The sequence below is a fragment of the Pristiophorus japonicus genome, chromosome 20 (genome assembly GCF_044704955.1).
Source record: "Pristiophorus japonicus isolate sPriJap1 chromosome 20, sPriJap1.hap1, whole genome shotgun sequence".
Classification (NCBI taxonomy): domain Eukaryota; kingdom Metazoa; phylum Chordata; class Chondrichthyes; family Pristiophoridae; genus Pristiophorus; species Pristiophorus japonicus.
The window spans coordinates 90,982,975-91,002,495 of NC_091996.1; the positions used below are offsets into that span (position 1 = coordinate 90,982,975).

General features: G+C 55.0%; 1 protein-coding gene across 1 annotated transcript in view; it reads right to left on the minus strand.

Moving 5' to 3' along the window:
* Positions 1-4,949: 4,949 nt before the first annotated feature.
* Positions 4,950-19,521, minus strand: part of alox12 (arachidonate 12-lipoxygenase) — a 67,493-nt gene continuing 52,921 nt past the window's right edge. Inside the window, exons 9-14 of the mRNA XM_070863146.1 lie at positions 18,924-19,010; positions 16,959-17,128; positions 14,918-15,039; positions 12,341-12,441; positions 9,516-9,686; positions 4,950-5,785 (exon numbers count right to left, since the gene is read on the minus strand). Of these exons, the coding sequence (XP_070719247.1) occupies positions 5,606-5,785; positions 9,516-9,686; positions 12,341-12,441; positions 14,918-15,039; positions 16,959-17,128; positions 18,924-19,010 (831 nt within the window). The 3' untranslated portion in view covers positions 4,950-5,605. The remainder of the gene's footprint in view (positions 5,786-9,515; positions 9,687-12,340; positions 12,442-14,917; positions 15,040-16,958; positions 17,129-18,923; positions 19,011-19,521) is intronic.

Here is a 19,521-nt window from a genome sequence, read left to right on the forward strand (position 1 = left end):
TTCAGATCAATTTCCCATGACACAGTGGCGCGACCATCGTTTACATTTTGTTGCTGCTGCCTGCTCTCAACCTGATCATGCATGTTGGGGTGAACCAGCGAGAGTCTGGTTTTAAGTGTCCTTTTCATGAGTAGCTCAGCCAGGGGCACCCCTGTGAGCGAGTGGGATCTCGTGCATTGGTTAGCAGTACTCAGGACAGGCGGGTTTGGAGTGAGCCTTCTGTGACTCCTTTAAGGCTCTGTTTGATGGTTTGTACTGCCCTCTCTGCCTGCCCATTGGAGGCTGGTTTAAACGGGACCAAGGTGACATGTTTGATCCCATTGCGGGTCATGAATTCTTTAAATTCGGCACTGGTGAAACATGGACTGTTGTCACTGACCAGTATGTCAGGCAGGCCGTGGGTGGCAAACATGGCCCTCAGGCTTTCAATGGTGGCGGTGGCGGTGCTTTCTGACATTATTTCACGTTCAATCCGGTTTGAAAAAGCATCCACCACCACCAGGAACATTTTACCAAGAAACAGGCCCGCATAGTCGACATGGATCCTCGACCATGGTCTGGAGGGCCAGGACCACAAACTTAGTGGTGGTTCTCTGGGCACGTTGCTCAACTGAGCAAATACGCTGCATTGTCATACACAGGACTCTAAGTCAGAGTCGATATCGGGCCACCACACATGGGATCTGGCTATCGCTTTCATCATTACTATAGCCGGGTGTGTGCTGTGGAGATCTGAGATGAACGTCTCACTGCCCTTTTTGGGTAGCACTACGCGGTTACCCCACAACAGGCAGTCTGCCTGAATGGACAGCTCATCCTTTCGCCGCTGGAACGGCTTGATGGTCTCTTGCATTTCAACGGGGATGCTGGCCCAGCTCCCATGCAGTACACAGTTTTTTACTAGGGACAGCAGAGGATCTTGGCTGGTCCAAGTCCTAATCTGGCGGGCCGTGACAGGTGATTTATCATTTTCAAACGCTTCCATGACCATCAACAAGTCTGCGGGCTGCGCCACCATCAACAAGTTTGCAGGCTGCGCCATTTCCACCCCCGTGGTGGGCAATGGTAGCCGACAGAGCATCCGCACAGTTCTCGGTACCTGGCCTGTGGCGGATGGTATAGTTATACGCTGATAGCGCAAGTGCCCACCTTTATATGCGGGCTGAGGCATTAGTACTTATCCCCTTGTTTTCAGCGAACAGGGATATGAGGGGCTTGTGATCAGTTTCCAGCTCAAATTTGAGGCCAAACAGGTACTGATGCATTTTCTTTACCCCGAACACACACGCTAATGCCTCTTTCTCAATCATGCTGTAGACCCTCTAGGCCTTAGACAAGCTCCTGGAAGCATAGGCGACAGGTTGCAACTTCCCCGCAACGTTAGCTTGTTGTAGTACACACCCGACTCCGTACGATGACGCATCACATGCTAGCACAAGTCTTTTACACGGGTTATACAATACAAGCAGCTTGTTGGAGCATAAAATGTTTCTGGCTTTCTCAAAAGCAATTACTTGTTTTTTTCCCCATACCCAGTTCTCACCTTTGCGCAATAACACATATAGGGGCTCTATAAGGGTGCTTAACCCCGGTAGGAAGTTACCAAAATAGTTGAGGAGTCACAGGAACGACCGCAGCTCCGTAATGTTCTGTGCCTGGGCGTGTTCCTGATAGCCTCTGTCTTTGCGTCTGTGGACCGAATGCCGTCCACCGCGATCTTTCTCCCCAAATACTCCCCTTCTGTTGCCATGAAGACGCATTTCAACCTCTTCAGCCGCAGCCCTACGCGATCCAGTCGCTGGAGGACCTCCTCCAGGTTTTGTAGGTGCTCGGCGGTATCCTGACCCGTGACCAATATGTCGTCCTGGAAGACCACCATTTGTGGTACCAACTTGAGTAGGCTCTCCATGTTTCTCTGGCATCTGTTGTAGATGAACAATCCCTTATGCGTGTTGATGCAGGTGAGGCCCTTCGTAGACTCCTCCAGCTCCTACGTCATGTAGGCCAAAGTCAGGTCGAGCTTGGTGAACGTCTTGCCTCATGCCAGCGTCGCAAATAGGTCGTCTGCCTTAGGTAGCGGGTATTGGTCCTGTAGCGAGAAACGATTAATAGTTACTTTATAATTGCCGCAAATCCTGACCGTGCCATCACTTTTGAGTACTGGAACAATTGGGCTGGCCCACTCGCTGAATTCCACTGGGGAGATGATTCCCTCGCATTGTAGCCTGTCCAGTTCGATTTTCACTCTCTCCCTCATCATGTGAGGTACCGCTCGCGCCTTGTGGTGAATGGGTCATGTCTCTGGGACCAAGTGGATCCGCACCTTCGCCCCGGAAAAGTTTCCAATGCCTGGCTCAAAAAGGGAAGGAAATTTATTAAGAACCTGGGTACATGAGGCCTCATCAACATGTGATAGCGCTCGGATATCATCCCAGTTCCAGCAGATTTTGCCCAGCCAGCTCCTTCCAAGCAGTGTGGGGCCATCGCCCGGGACAATGCAGAGTGGCTGTTCGTGCACCGTGCCCTCGTAGGTGACCTTGACCATGGCGCTGCCCAGGGCAGTGATAAGCTCTTTGGTGTACGTTCTCAGTTTTGTGTGGATGGGGCTCAGGGCTGGTCTGAATGCCTTGTTGCACCACAGTCTCTCAAACATCTTTTTACTCATGATGGATTGGCTAGCGCCAGTGTGCAGTTCCATGGCTACGGGTAAGCCATTCAATTTTACATTTAGCATTATAGGTGGACATTTCGTCGAAAATGTGTGCACCCCCTGTACTTCAGCATCTGCCTCCTTTCTCTGTGGCTCGAAATTGCTTTGATCCACCATGGACCGATCTTCCTCTGCCACGTGGTGGTTAGCAGGTTTTGCAGAGCTTGCAGCTCATCTGCAAGCTTGTTGGAGGTGCCCCATTGTTCCACAGCTCTTGCAAATATACCCTTTGAAGCGGCATGAATAGGCTGAATGGAAGCCTCCACAACGCCAACAAGGTGTGAATTGCCTTGCATTCATCCTTTGTTGGGGACCCTGAGTCATCTGGGTCACCTGAGACCTGCTGGCAGTTGCAGACTCGTGGGTTCTGCCCTGTACATTTCTGCTCGCAAACACAGTTCCAGTTAATTTATGAACATTGCAAGCACTTGTGTGCTGAGAGATTTGTTTGGTGTTATCACTGGTGGACATAAACGCCTGTACTATCGCAATGGCCTTACTGAGGGTCGGTGTCTCGACAGTCAAAGTTTTCGTTGGATGGTCTCGTGGCCAATGCCCAGTATAAAAAAGTCTCTGAGCATTTGCTCCAGGTAGCCATCAAACTCACATTGTCCTGCAAGTCGCCTTAGCTCGGCAACGTAGCTCGCCACTTCCTGACCTTCAGATCGCTGGCACGTGTAGAACCGATACCTCGCCATCAGCACGCTCTCCGTCGGGTTAAGATGCTCCCGAACCAGTGTACACAGTTCCTCATACGACTTATCTGTGGGTTTCACCAGAGCCAGAAGATTCTTCATGAGGCTGCAGGCCGGTGCCCCGCAGACTGTGAGGAGGACCGCTCTCCTTTTTGCAGCGCTTCCTTCTCCGTCCAGCTCGTAAATCTATGCTGACTTGGACCGATCCTGTCACTGCTTTCCAAATGCGTTGCTATTTCAACTTTAATAATTGATTCCAACATTTTCCCCACTACTGATGTCAGGCTAACCGGTCTATAATTACCCATTTTCTCTCTCCCTCCTTTCTTAAAAAGTGGTGTTACATTAGCTATCCTCCAGTCCATAGAAACCGATCCAGGGTCGATAGACTGTTGGAAAATGATCACCAATGCATCCACTATTTCTCGGGCTACCTCCTTAAGTACTCTGGGATGCAGACTATCAGACTGCGATATGTGTGTGCAGTAGATCCGTGCAACAGAGCAGGTCTCCAATCGTCTTGGCTAACTCTTGCCACTGGACCAAGACCTCACTCTGTCAAGCCCGTGTGGTGGCTGGTGTGCAACGGCCACCCCACGTTAAAAAAATCCACCCACAGGCATCTTCCACCCTTCAGGATGTAGTTCGGGATCTGGAATATTAGGTCCTTCATTGAAACACCTGTGAACTCATCCCTTTTTGGCGTGGAAGCAAGTCATCCTCGATACGAGGGACTGCCTATGATGATGGTGCACTCTGGGAGTTGTGGTCTTCCAGGGGGACACTGGTGCACTCTGGGAGTTGTAGTCTGTCTCTCTCCACCCAGGGACTGGGAAACAAGCAAAATCTAAGTCTTGGGCTTTTAATTCAGGGATAAACCTGCGACCGAAAACCATCAGAAAGACATTTCAAATGTATTAAAAAAATCAACTGAATAGGTCAGTTTAATAAAATTATTGTGCGGAGCTATCCGATTAGTTGCACTCCCTCCCACCCCCAGAGCCCTTCAAATCTTTCCTTTTCGAGTATTGATCCAATTCCCCGTTTGAAAGTTACGATTGAATCTGCTCCCACCGCCCTTTCAGGCAGCGCGTTCCCGATCACAACAACTCGCTGCGTAAAAACATTCTCCTCGTCTGCCCCCTCTGGTTCTTTTGCCAGTGATCTTAAATCTGTGTCCCCTCTGGTTATCGGCCCCTACCCCCGTCCCCCGCCCCTCTGCCAGTGGAAACAGGTTCTTTCGATCTACTCTATCAATAGCCCTATTTAACTTTGAACACCTCGATTAATTCTTCCCCTGCTCGGAGGGGAAAAACCCCAGTTTCTCCAAGTCCCCCCCACACAACTAAAGTCGCTCGCCCCCTGGTGCCATGCAAGTAAATCTCCTCCGCACCCCCTCTAAGGCCTTGACTGCCTTCCTGCAGTGCAGTGCCCAAAATTGGACACAGTACTCCAGCGGAGGTGATTTATAAAGGCATATTACAGGATTTGTGGTATCGGGAGGGCCACAGTTTCACATCACCTTCAGTCAGAGACAACAACAGTTCTAATTCTGTACTTTATTGATGATCAAGAGTGCAGAAAGCAAAGAGAGTGGTAAATCACAGTCAATGGTATACTTAAATCAACATTTCTTGCACAGATACCTTCTAAGTCCATGTTAATCGTACTGAAAAAAAAATCACTGAAGTATCTGTGCATTAGGTCACATTAACACTTATTGTTCTGTAAGTATAGGGGATTGATTTCCTGATTGATAGTGGAAAGACGTCACGATTCCATATCGTCTGATCACAAACCTCGCCAAAACCGCTGTGCAAAGGCCGTGAAGTGCAGCCATCGTTGTGTGTTCGAAACGCTGAGGCCGTTTTGAAAGATCGGGACTTTTGGCTCGCGTCCTTTATCTTCAGGTGGTGTTGGCTATAGAACCGTAGGGGGGGGGGGGTTACCGCACAGAAGGAGGCCATTCGGCCCGTCGAGCCCGTGCCGGCTCTCTGCGAGAGCGCCTCAGCTAGTCCCAACCCACCCCCCGCCCCCCCCTCCCACACCGCCCTCGTCCTTTCCCTGTAGCCCCGGGGGATGGGACGTGTACACTATTGCTCCTGATGTTGGTGTGTGTGTGTGTGAAGAGTTGCTCGTTGGGTTGCCAGGCGATGCAGTGAAGGCCCCAGTGAGTGGTGCCAAGCCACCTCCACCCTGCTCAGATGCTGATGCTGTTTTCAACGTTGGAAGGCTGCAGGTACTGGTACTTGAGGGCCAGGCCCTCGTTCCGCTCCCGGATCTGCTTCTCAATCTGTTTCAGCTCCTCCTGAAACTCCGCAATGACTTCCTTGGCGCCTTCCTCGGTGAAGTATTCCTCCTCAAAGTGGCTCAGCAGCAGCTGAAGAGACATTGGATGGATCTGGTTAATCAAACACTTCCCAACCCCCGATGCTTCAGTGTTTGATAAACCGCACTGCTCCAGCATCAGTCAAAGGACCCTCCGCTTTGTACTTGCACGTGTCAGCTGTGGCTCAGTGGGTAGCACTCTCGTTCTCGCCTCGGAGTTAGAAGGTTGTGGGCTCGAGTCCCACTCCAGGGACTTGAGCTCAAATCTAGGCTGACACTCCCAGTGCAGTACTGAGGGAGCGTCGCACTGTCGGAGGTGCAGTACTGAGGGAACGCCACACTGTCGGAGGGGCAGTGCTGAGGGAGCGCCGCGCTGTCAGAGGGGCAGTACTGAGGGAACGCCGCACTGTCGGAGGGGCGGTGCTGAGGGAACGCCGCACTGTCGGAGGGGCGGTGCTGAGGGAACGCCGCACTGTCGGAGGGGCGGTGCTGAGGGAGCGCCGCGCTGTCGGAGGGGCAGTACTGAGGGAACGCCACACTGTCGGAGGGGCAGGAGCTGAGGGAGCGCCGCGCTGTCGGAGGGGCAGTACTGAGGGAACGCCGCACTGTCGGAGGGGTGGTGCTTAGGGAGCGCCGCACTGTCGGAGGGGCGGTGCTGAGGGAGCCCCGCACTGTCGGAGGGGCGGTGCAGAGGGAGCGCCGCACTGTCGGAGGGGCGGTACTGAGGGAGCGCCGCACTGTCGGAGGGGCGGTACTGAGGGAGCGCCGCACTGTCGGAGGGGCAGTGCTGAGGGAGCGCCGCACTGTCGGAGGGGTGGTACTGAGGGAGCGCCGCACTGTCGGAGGGGCAGTACTGAGGGAACGCCGCACTGTCGGAGGGGCAGTGCTGAGGGAACGGCGCACTGTCGGAGGGGCGGTGCTTAGGGAGCGCCGCACTGTCGGAGGGGTGGTACTGAGGGAGCGCCACACTGTCGGAGGGGCAGTACTGAGGGAGCGCCGCACTGTCGGAGGGGCAGTACTGAGGGAGTGTCGGAGGGGTGGTACTGAGGGAGCGCCACACTGTCGGAGGGGCAGTATTGAGGGAGCGGTGCACTGTCAGAGGGGCAGTACTGAGGGAGCGCCGTACTGAGGGAGTGCCGCACTGTCAGAGGGGCAGTATTGAGGGAGCGCCGCACTGTCAGAGGGGCAGTACTGAGGGAGCGCCGCGCTGTCGGAGGGGCGGTACTGAGGGAGCGCCACACTGTCGGAGGGGCGGTACTGAGGGAGCGTCGCACTGTTGGAGGGACGGTACTGAGGGAGCGCCGCGCTGTTGGAGGGACGGTACTGAGGGAGCGCCGCGCTGTTGGAGGGACGGTACTGAGGGAGCGCCGCGCTGTTGGAGGGACGGTACTGAGGGAGCGCCACACTGTCGGAGGGGCAGTACTGAGGGAACGCCGCACTGTCGGAGGGGCAGTACTGAGGGAGCGCCGCACTGTCGGAGGGGTGGTACTGAGGGAGCGCCACACTGTCGGAGGGGCAGTACTGAGGGAGCGCCGCACTGTCGGAGGGGCAGTACTGAGGGAGTGTCGGAGGGGTGGTACTGAGGGAGCGCCACACTGTCGGAGGGGCAGTATTGAGGGAGCGGTGCACTGTCAGAGGGGCAGTACTGAGGGAGCGCCGTACTGAGGGAGTGCCGCACTGTCAGAGGGGCAGTATTGAGGGAGCGCCGCACTGTCAGAGGGGCAGTACTGAGGGAGCGCCGCGCTGTCGGAGGGGCGGTACTGAGGGAGCGCCACACTGTCGGAGGGGCGGTACTGAGGGAGCGTCGCACTGTTGGAGGGACGGTACTGAGGGAGCGCCGCGCTGTTGGAGGGACGGTACTGAGGGAGCGCCGCGCTGTTGGAGGGACGGTACTGAGGGAGCGCCGCGCTGTTGGAGGGACGGTACTGAGGGAGCGCCGCGCTGTTGGAGGGGCAGTACTGAGGGAGCGCCGCGCTGTTGGAGGAGCAGTGCTTAGGGAGCGCCGCACTGTCGGAGGGGCAGTACTGAGGGAGCGCCGCGCTGTCGGAGGGACGGTACTGAGGGAGCGCCGCGCTGTTGGAGGGACGGTACTGAGGGAGCGCCGCGCTGTTGGAGGGGCAGTACTGAGGGAGCGCCGCGCTGTCGGAGGGACGGTACTGAGGGAGTGCCGCACTATCGGAGGAGCAGTGCTTAGGGAGCGCCGCACTGTCGGAGGGGCAGTACTGAGGGAGCGCCGCGCTGTCGGAGGGACGGTACTGAGGGAGCGCCGCGCTGTCGGAGGGACGGTACTGAGGGAGCGCCACACTGTCGGAGGGGCGGTACTGAGGGAGGGTCGGAGGGGCGGTACTGAGGGAGCGCCGCACTGTTGGAGGGGCAGTACAGAGGGAGCACCGCACTGTCGGAGGGGCAGTACAGAGGGAGCGCCGTACTGAGGGAGTGCCGCACTGTCAGAGGGGCAGTATTGAGGGAGCGCTGCACTGTCGGAGGGGCGGTACTGAGGGAGCGTCGCACTGTCGGAGGGGTGCTATTGAGGGAGCGCCGCACTGTCAGAGGGGCAGTACTGAGGGAGCGCCGCACTGTCGGAGGGGCGGTACTGAGAGAGCGCCGCACTGTCGGAGGGGCGGTACTGAGGGAGCGCCGCACTGTCGGAGGGGCGGTACTGAGGGAGCGCCGCACTGTCGGAGGGGCGGTACTGAGGGAGCACAGCACTGTCGGAGGGGCGGTACTGAGGGAACGCCGCACTGTCGGAGGGGAGTGCTGAGGGAGCGCAGCACTGTCGGAGGTGCCATCTTTCAGATGAGACGTTAAACCGAGGCCCCGTCTGCTCTCTCAAGTGGACGTAAAAATCCCATGACCACTATTTCGAAGAAGAGCAGGGGAGTTAACCCCGTTGTCCTGGGGCCAAAATTTATCCCTCAAAAACAGATTATCGGGTCATTATCACATTGCTGTGTGTGGGAGCTTGCTGTGCACAAATAGACTGCTGTGTTTCCCACATTACAACAGTGACTACACGTCAGAAATTACTTCATTGGCTGTAAAGTCCTTTGAGACGTCTGGTGGTCGTGACAGGTGCTATATAAATGTAAGCCTCCCTTCCTATGTGCGTGTATCATTTAACAGGATACGGTGGCGCAGTGGCTGTGTCACTGGACCAGTAACCCAGACCCTGGACAGAGACGTGAGTTTACATCCCTGCACGGCAGCTGGGGAATTTAAATTCAGTTACTTAACTAAACCTGTAAGTAAAACCAAATCTACCAGATTATCGTAAAAACCCATCTGGTTCACTCATGTCCTTTAGGGAAGGAAATCTGCCGCCCTTACCCGGTCTGGCCTATAGGTGACTCCAAACCCACTGCAAGTTGGTTGACTCTTAATGGCCCAGCGAGCTGCTCAGTTGCCAAGAAGGTGTGTGTATATATGTGGTGTGTATATATATATATATATATATATTTGGAGTGTGTGCATGTGGAGTGTGTACACGCGGTATGCGTACATGTGGAGTGTGCACATGTGGAGTGTGTACACGCGATGTGTGTATATGCGGTGTGTGTCTATGCGGTGTGTGTACACGTGGTTGTGTACACGTGGAGTGTGTACACGTGGAGTGTGTACACGGGGTGTGTGTACACGTGGAGTGTGTACACGCGGAGTGTGTATATGCGATGTGTGTACACGTGGAGTGTGTACACGTGGTGTGTGTACACGCGGTGTGTGTATACGCCCATGAGCGGTTCCATTGAGAGACGCCATTTCTTGTCGCCTCGAGGGTTCCTCACCTTGTTGGGCAGCGGACGGCCAAGGTGCCAAGTGAAAGCCATCTGGATGGCGGACTGGCTCATGTCGGGTAAGCTTTCCATGAGGTACTCGATGGTGAAGTCATCCTTGGCGGCTGGGGGTGGCTGCCGCATGGTACACGGGCTGTTTGGCACCCAGCAGCACCAGTCATACTGCCAGGAGAAGGGAGTGAAAGGTCAAGGGTCATAGGGTAAAGCAACCGCGCTAAGAAATCTAACTGGGGGGGGGGTGCCCAAAATTATACGGGATTTTGATGAGGTAAAACTGGGAGGGAAAACGCTGATCGGTGAGTCAGTAACTCGAGGGCATCAATCTCACATCATCACACGACCGATGGCAACGGTTAGGAGAATGGACGCTCTTTCAGAGAGCCGGCACGGGTAGGAGGGGCTGAGTGGCCTCTTTCTGTGTTATAGGATTCTCGGATTTTCTGCCAACAAGTGGCACTTAGGGTCTGATATCCCCCCCCCCGCCATCCCACCTCTTCTTCCTCCCTTGTCCTCAACTTGATCCTGCCCCTCACCCCGCCTTCCCTCACCTCCCCCACTCCTTACCTCACCCTCCCTCACCTCCCCCACTCCTTACCTCACCCTCCCTCCCCTCACCCACCCCTCACCTCACCCTCCCTCCCTCAACCACCCCTCACCTCACCCTCCCTCCCCTCACCCACCCCTCACCCACCCCTCACCTCACCCTCCCTCAACCACCCCTCACCTCACCCACCCCTCACCTCACCCTCCCTCCCCTCATCCACCCCTCACCTCACCCTCCCTCCCTCACCTCACCCTCCCTCCCCCCGCCCACCCCTCACCTCACCCTCCCTCCCTCACCCACCCCTCACCTCACCCTCCCTCCCCTCACCCACCCCTCACCTCACCCTCCCTCCCTCACCCACCCCTTACCTCGCCCTCCCTCACCTCACCCACCCCTCACCTCACCCTCCCTCCCCTCACCCACGCCTCACCTCACCCTCCCTCCCTCGCCCTCCCTCCCCTCACTCACCCCTCACCTTACCCTCCCTCCCTCAACCACCCCTCACCCCTCTCCCATCCCTCACCTCACTGTCCCTCCCTCACATCCACCCTCTCCCACCCCTCACCCCTCTCCCATCCCTCACCTCATCCTCCCTCCCTCACCTCATCCTCCCTCACCCACCCCTCAGCCCTCTCACACTCCCTCCCTCAACTACCCCTCACCTCACCTCCCCCACATCTCATCTCACCCTCCCTCACCCTCACCCTCCCTCATCCTCACCCTCCCCTCACCCACCCACCCTCACCTCACTCTCACCCTCTCTCTGATTGGTGCCTGGGTGAAGCACGGGGTGAGACTGGACGGAGCGGAGACGCACATACCCACAAGGGCATCCACCTTTTTTTTGCTCCGCCCTCCGTGCCCAGACGTTGCTACAGGACCCGGGAAAGCGGAAACCCATTGTCTCCATGCTGGGCTGTGCTCCCCCCGGTGCCCAAAGCCGTCCCGCACTTCGCCCACTCCAGAGTTATCGACGGACTACTCGACCGGTGGTGGGGAGAGGGGCTTCACAGCCGCGCCTGATTGTGCGTCAGCCCGCGCAATTCCGTCAGGGGTCACCGGCAAGTGGCCAAGAGTCCTAACCCTGGCTGGATTCACCCTCCCTGGTGTAATGGTGCTGAGGGCGATCGAGGCACCCCAAACTGCTGCCTACCTCCAGACTGGGATCAGACAGCTCAGCATGGACCATGGGCTCGAACCCGGGACCTTGGGGAATGCTGTATCATTTCCACGTTGGGCTAACGTACTGCCCAACAAGGGCCAATGGCGGGGGGAGTTAAGTCAACGCTTTCATTCAGACCCACCGTGGGGGGTGGGAGGTGCTGGGGTGGTTGGATTGAGAAGCTCCCTCCCTCCCCCCCATTTCCTTCCCTGCTCCCTCCTCCTCCCCTCCCTCCCCCCCATCTCCTTCCCTGCTCCCTCCTCCTCCCCTCCCTCCCCCCTTCTCCTTCCCCCCGCTCCTTCCCTTCCCCCTCCCTTTATCCTCCCCCCTGGCTGCTTCCCTCCATCCCCGCTCCCTCCATCTCCTCCTCCTCCCCTCGCTCCTTCCCTTTCCTCACCCCTTCTCACTTCCCACCCTTTCTCCTTCTCCCCTCCTTCTCTCCTCTCCTCCCCTCCTTCTCCTTTCCCTCCCTTTCTCCTCCTCCCTCCCCTCACTCCTTCCCCACTCCCTCCTTCTTCTCTCCCTCCCTTTCTCCTCCCCCCCCTCTCCCCTCCCCTCCTTCCCCACTCCCTCCATCTCCTCTCCTCATCCCCTCGTTCCTCCCCTCCCTCACTCCTTCTCCCCTCCCTCCCTCTTTCCTCCCCTCCCCCCCGCCCCTCGCTCCTTCCCTTTCCTCGCCCCTTCTCCCTTCCCTCCCTTTCTCCTTCTCCCCTCGCTCCTCCCCTCCTTCTCTCCTCCCCTCCTTCTCCTTTCCCTCCCTTTCTCCTCCTCCCTCCCCACACTCCTTCCCCACTCCCTCCTTCTTCTCTCCCTCCCTTTCTCCTCCCCCCCCCTCCCCTCCCCTCATTTCCCACTCCCTCCATCTCCTCTCCTCATCCCCTCGTTCCTCCCCTCCCCCACCCCTTCTCCCCTCCCTCCCTCTTTCCTCCCCTCGCTCCTTCTCTCCTTCCCCCACTCCCTCCCCCATCTCCTCCCCTCCCTCCTTCCCCTTCTCCTCCCACCTTCGCCACTCCCTTCCCCCTCCCCCCTCCCTCGTCCTCTCCTCCCTCCTACCCCTCCGCTCCTCCCTGCCCCCTCCTCATCCCTCTGCCCTCCCTCGAAAGCCGTTACCTGCCCGTTATTCACTGCAGCATGTTGAGCGGAGCATGTGAAGATAACCATGGTGAGGAACTTGATCACCTCCTCTCTGGAGCGAAAAGTCACTGGGATTTCTGAAACGACATAAAGCTACGTTAGACGAGATGCAACGACGATCGAATCGGAGGAGACATGAGGGCCTCTCTTAAGGGACCCAGTTGGCGCAAATCCTTTTGGTTTGCGTTTTCTTTGTTATTTAGAACTACATCGAATTTACAGAAACAGGTCCGTGCCGATGTTTATGCTCCACACGAGCCCCCTTTGTCTCACCTCATCAGCATAACCCTCTATTCCCTTCTCCCTCATGTGTTTATCCAGCCTCCCCCTTAAATGCATCGATACTATTCGCCTCAACCCCTCCCTGTGGCAGCGAGTTCCGCATTCTCACCCCTCTCTGGGTCGAGACGTTTTTCCTGCATTCCCACTGGATTTATTAGTGACTGTCTTATATTTAGGGGCCCTTTGGCTCTGGGCTTGCCCGCAAGTGAAAACGAGTTCAAACGCCTCGCCTCACTCTGAAATTTGTAGCTTCTTTTTATAAACAAGAACCACTCCTTTTAAAAGCAGGCATGAGATCACGCGACAGAACACGTAAACAGCGCACATTCTACCAGAGTGCGTGAGTTCCGCGATGTGGAAACCCATTAGTCGGGTTGCCGTGTCCGAATGCTCACCGGGATGTTGCGGCAACGAGTAGCCAAGTTATTGATAGGCTGGCAAAAAATAACCGGCATTTGGACTTGGCGCGGGACAGTTTATATCGCACAGAATTGTTTTCCCTTTGCCATTGGGCCTTCCCCCATCGCCCCGCGATCTCTGCGCCCCTCCAATTCTGACCTCCTGCCCATTCCCGATTTTAATCGCCCCACCATTGGCGGCCGTGCCTTCGGCCGCCCCAAGCTCTGGAATTCCCTCCCTAAGCCTCTTCGCCGCTCCGTCCTCCTTTAAGACGCTCCTTAACATCTACCTCTTTCCTACGTTACAACAGCGACTACACTTCATTGGCTGTAAAGCGCTTTGAGACGTCCGGTGGTCGTGAAAGGCGCTATATAAATGCAAGCCTTTCTTTCTTTCTTTCCGTCTCTCATTCTTTCTGTCTCTGTTTCTTTCTGTCTCTCTTTCTTTCTGTCTCTCGCTCCCTCCCTCCCTCCAAGCTTTTGGTCACCTGTCCTAATATCTCCTTATGTGGCTCGGTGTCAAATAATCACTCCTGTGAAGCGCCTTGGTTCGTTTTAACTATGTAAAAGGCGCTATATAAATACAAGTTCCTGTTATTTATTTGAACCGTTGGATTAATCGGAGGACTGACTGCTATGTATGTTAATTGGGTTTGACCTGCCACCGGAGGGCGCAACTGTCGGAGTCCTAATGGTCACTGGCAGACACGTGCAAGCCATGTTGGCAGCCATGTTGAATTCTCACTTTGAGAATAAATAAACTGGAGTAAGGTCATGCCTGAACTAGCTCACCGTACTTAGCCTCGTGGAGTTGTTCGATACTTAACACTAATGCTTCTGTTTGTACCTTACTTCGAGGGATTGCCAAAGAGAAGGGATACTGTTAAATTCCCATTCGTTTTTTTTTTGGTCTGGCAAATACATATTCAAACCTTTGCCCTCCCCCAGAGATACATGCTGCCTATACCTCTTGTTCCACATGCATTGGCCGTTCTCCAATACCTCGCCCAAATGGCCATGCTTCACACAGGAGCCTGAATACATAAGAACTGGGAGCAGGAGTCGGCCATTCGGCCCCTCGAGCCTGCTCCGCCATTCAATAAGATCATTGGCTGATCCGATCATGGACTCAGCTCCACTTCCCCGCCCGCTCCCCATAACCCTTCACTCCCTTATCGCTCAAAAATGTGTCTGACTCCGCCGTAAATATATTCAATGACCCAGCCTCCACAGCTCTCTGGGGCAGAGAATTCCAAAGATTCATGACCCACTGAGAGAAGAAATTCCTCCTCATCTCAGTTTTAAATGGGCGGCCCCTTATTCTGAGACTATGCCCCCTAGTTTTAGTCTCCCCCTATGAGCGGAAACATCCTCTCTGCATCCACCTTGTCGAGCCCCCCTCATTATCTTATATGTCTCGATAAGATCGCCTCTCGTTCTTCTGAACTCCAATGTGTAGAGGCCCAACCTATCTTCATAAGTCAACCCCCTTCATCTCCGGAATCAACCGAGTGAACCTTCTCTGAACAGCCTCCAATGCAAGTATATCCTTCCTTAAATACGGAGAGGAAAACTGCACGCAGTACTCCAGGTGTGGCCTCACCAACACCCTGTACAGTTGTAGCAGGACTTCCCTGCTTTTATACTCTATCCCCCTTGCAATAAAAGCCAGCATTCTGTCCTGGGGATGCATCGGTGACATTTAGCTCTCCGTCAGTACCTCTACATCTAACCCCGGAGGTACTGACGGAGAGCTAAACCCGCTCCTCAAATCACGCCGATCTCACTATCCCCTTGTTCACACGGTGCCTCGCTAACCTGCACGCATTCGCTCCTCTTGCTAGCTGTTCTTCAACCAGTTGCCTTCCCTTACCAATTCCTGGCAGGTCCGCAAATCCCTCCTGGACGAGGTCCGTAAGCCAAGCCTGCAGCTCAATGTCCTCGAGCACGTCCTGGTCACTTTTGTAGTAGAGTCCCACAATGCCTTTGACGTACCTGGAGAACGCCACATCTGTTAGATTTTTCCTCCCACGGCCAGGGACTTGAGCACAAAAAGAAATCTAGGCCGACACTCCCAGGGCAGTGCTGAGGGAGCCCCGCACTGTTGGAGGTGCCGTCTTTTGGATGAGACGTTAAACCGAGGCCCCGTCTGCCCTTCAGGTGGGCGTGAAAGATCCCACGGCCACTATTTCGAAGATGAGCTGGGGAGTTCTCCCCGGTGTCCTGGGGCCAATATTTATCCCTCAATCAACATAACAAAAAAACAGATTATCTGGGTCATTATCGCATTGCTGTTTGTGGGAGCTTGCTGTGCGCATACTGGCTGCCATGTTTCCTACATTACAACAGTGACTACACTCCAGAAAAGTACTTCATAAGCTGTAAAGCGCTTTGAGACCTTCGGTGGTCGTGAAAGGCGCTATAGAAATGCAAGTCTTTCCTTCTTTCTCCGATTATCTCCCACTCGCCCAGCACCGACCCTTCCTGGGGTGGAGGGGAGGGGGAGGCCCTCCATAGGTACTATTAGACCTCATCCTCACCCACATGGCTAACGATGAGTTTCACAAGGGCATTTAAGTTGTGGGGCTGGCATCCTGTGGCTCAGTGGGCAGCACCCTCGCCTCTGAGTCAGAAGGTCGTGGGTTCGAGTCCCACTCCAGAGACTTGAGCACGTAAATCCAGGCCGACACTCCCAGTGCAGTGCTGAGGGAGCGCCGGGCTGTCGGAGGGGCAGTGCTGAGGGAGCGCCGCACTGTCGGAGGGGCAGTGCTGAGGGAGCGCCGCACTGTCGGAGAGCCAGTACTGAGTGAGTGCTGCACTGTCGGAGGGGTGGTACTGAGGGAGCGCCGCACTGTCGGAGGGGCAGTGCTGAGGGAGTGCCGTACTGTCGGAGAGGCAGTACTGAGGAAGCACTTCACTGTCGGAGGGGCAGTACTGAGGGAGTGCCGCACTGTCGGAGGGACAGTACTGAGGGAGCGCCGCATTGTCGGAGGGGCAGTGCTGAGGGAGCGCCGCACTGTCGGAGGGGCAGTGCTGAGGAAGCGCTTCACTGTCGGAGGGGCAGTACTGAGGGAGTGCCGCACTGTCGGAGGTGCCGTCTTCCGGATGAGACATTAAACCGAGGCCCCGTCTGCTCTCTCAGGTGGGCGTGAAAGGTCCCATGGCAAATGGGCAAATATTTATCCCTCAATCAACATCACTAAAACAGGTTATCTGATCATTACCACATTGCTGTTTGTGGGAGCTTGCTGTGCGCAAATTGGCTGCCGCGTTTCCTACATTACAACAGTGACTACACTTCAAAAAGTACTTCATTGGCTGTAAAGTGCTTTGAGACGTCCGATGGTCATGAAAGGCGCTATATAAATGCAAGATCTTTCTTTTCCTTTCTTCTTCCTCACCGCACAAGTAGAAAAAAGTCCCCCTCCCCCATCCCCCCGCTGCCCCCCCCTCGACCCCCCCGGCTCTTCAGCACTTTGCACCGCCCTGGTAGAGCTGGACGAACAGGAATGGGCCATTTAACCCCTCAGCACTGCACTGGGAGTGTCAGAACTCGCCAAGGCTTCTTCGGCAGCACCTCCCAAACCCGCGACCTCTACCCCCTAGAAGGACAAGGGCAGCAGGTGCATGGGAATACCACCACCTCCACGTTCCCCTCCCAGTCACACACCATCCCGACTTGGAAATATATCGGCCGTTCCTTCATCGTCGCTGGGTCACAATCCTGGAACTCCCTCCCTAACAGCACTGTGTGGGAGCACCTTCACCACACGGGACTGCAGCGGTTCAAGAAGGCGGCAACACCACCACCTTCTCAAGGGGCAGTTTGGGACGGGCAATAAATGCCGGCCTTGCCATATAAACATCCCAAATTAAGAAATATTCCATCTACCCGAGTCTTGGAAGGAACTTACTTGTTTATTGCAAACCAGAGCTTGAGGCCGTCCTCTTGGTAATAGTATTCTTTCAACCCCTCGAGCCCACGTGCCATCAGGTTATCTGGCAGACACATGGCCCTGTAGGTGAACGACTGAAACGCTCTCTGTGCAATCACAAACTGACCAGATCCTCCCGAGGCAACTACCTTGAGAACGGAAGTGGAAGGGAAAAGAATAGTGTAAGATAGAGACCCTACTCGCGTGTACACGTGCACAGAGGATTAGGATTTGATATAATCTCACGTGATTAAGGTTTAGGCTTTCCTTTTAAGTTGTGGATGGCTTGTGGCATTGGACTGTCGCTAGACAATAATGGCGCGGGTTTTCCGACAGGACCAATGGTGAGGCTATCGGCGCTCACCGTTTTATTAGGCAGTAGATCGGACAACTTTTGTTGCCCGCACATGCGTAAACCCAAGAGGGGGTGCCGGGCGACCTGTTGGTGACCTTGCCACACCAACGGCCGCCATGGTCAAACACAATAATAGGTTCATAAGAACATCAGAAATAGGAGCAGGAGTCGGCCATTCGGCCCCTTGAGCCTGCTCCGCCATTCAATAAGATCATGGCTGACCTGATCATGGACTCAGCTCCACTTCCCTGCCCGCTCCCCATAATCCTTCACTCCCTTATCGCTCAAAAATCTGTCTATCTCCGCCTTAAGTATATTCAATGACCCAGCCTCCACAGCTCTCTGGGGCAGAGTGTTATATTATGTCTGTAAGCACTCTAGTAATGACTCCATGAGGTAAGGTATTATATTTGAACTCTTGTGACCTTAGTCCATTTATTGCAGCTCCTGAATGAGGGTACAGTAAGATGAGCTCCCTTTTATACCTGGTTACCTGTCGTGTACCGGTGACCCCTAGGTCTCCACCAGTTACACCCTCTAGTGGTACAGGCATAGTGTATACAGTGTGAAGATATACTCATTGGTCTTTTGTAACTGTACATTGAGTGTACAGGGTATATACATATACAACACAGAGAATTCCACAGATTCACAACCCTTTCAGAGAAGAAATTTCTCCTCATCTCTGTTTTAAATGGGCTGCCCCTTACTCTGAGACTATGTCCCCTAGTTTTAGTTTCCCCTATCGGTGGAAACATCCTCACTGCATCCACCTTGTCGAGCTCCCCTATTATCGTGTAAGTTTCAATAAGATCATCTCTCATTCTTTTGAACTCCAATGAGTAGAGGCCCAACTTGCTCAACCGATCCTCATAAGTCAACCCCCTCATCCCCGCAATCAACCGAGTGAACCTTCTCTGAACTGCCTCCAATGCAAGTATATCCTTCCTTATGGGGATGATCAGATAATCGTGATCAGATCAGCCATGATCTTATTGAATGGCGAGGCAGTCTCGAGGGACCATATGGCCTACTCCTGTTCCTATTTCTTATGTTCTTATGTTCTTAAATACGGAGGCCAAACTGCACGCAGTACATAGAAACATAGAAAATAGGTGCAGGAGTAGGCCATTTGGCCCTTCGAGCCTGCACCGCCATTCAATAAGATCAAGGCTGATCATGCAACTTCAGTACCCCTTTCCTGCTTTCTCTCCATACCCCTTGATCCCCTTAGCCGTAAGGGCCATATCTAACTCCAGGTGTGGCCTCACCAATACCCTGTACGGTTGTAGCAGGACGTCTCTGCTTTTATACTCTATCCCACCTTTGCAATAAAGGCCAAGATTCCATTGGCCTTCCTGATCACTTGTTGTACCTGCATACTCACCTTTTGTGTTTCATGCACAAGGACCCCCAGGTCCCTCTGTACTGCAGCACACGGCAATTTTTCTCCATTTAAATTATAATTTGCTTTTCGATTATTTCTGCCACCATACTTAGTGTCAGATTCCAATTCTCTTACCCTAAGTTAAAGGGAAAATCAAAGGGTACTCCATACATTCTACAGAAGAGGAAAAGGAGTGACTTACTCTGGCGATGACGCCATTCTTGCCCAGGAGGTCGCTTCTGGCCCGGGTGTTTATCTCCAGCGTGTAACGCGTGTGGGGAGTGAGGAGCTGAAAACAGCCAAGAGCCAAGGAAGAATCATGAGGTCAGCTTAATCCAGAGCAACTTCGCGGACCACTTTTATAACTGCAATCTTTCCTCACAACTCAAGTCTCCCTCTGGCTGTGACAGCCGTGGCTCAGTGGGCAACACACTCGCCTCTGAGCCAGAAGGTTGTGGGTTCAAGTCCCGCTCCAGGGACATAAATCCAGACTGACACTCCCAGTGCAGTGCTGAGGGAGCACCGCACTGTCGGAGGGGCGGTACTGAGGGAGCGCCGCACTGTCGGAGGGGCAGTGCTGAGGGAGCGCCACACTGTCGGAGGGGCAGTGCTGAGAGAGTGCCGCAATGTCGGAGGGGCGGTACTGAGGGAGCGCCGCACTGTCGGAGGGGCGGTGCTGAGGGAGCGCCGCACTGTCGGAGGGGCGGCGCTGAGGGAGCGCCGCACTGTCGGAGGGGCGGTGCTGAGGGAGCGCCGCACTGTCGGAGGGGCGGCGCTGAGGGAGCGCCGCACTGTCGGAG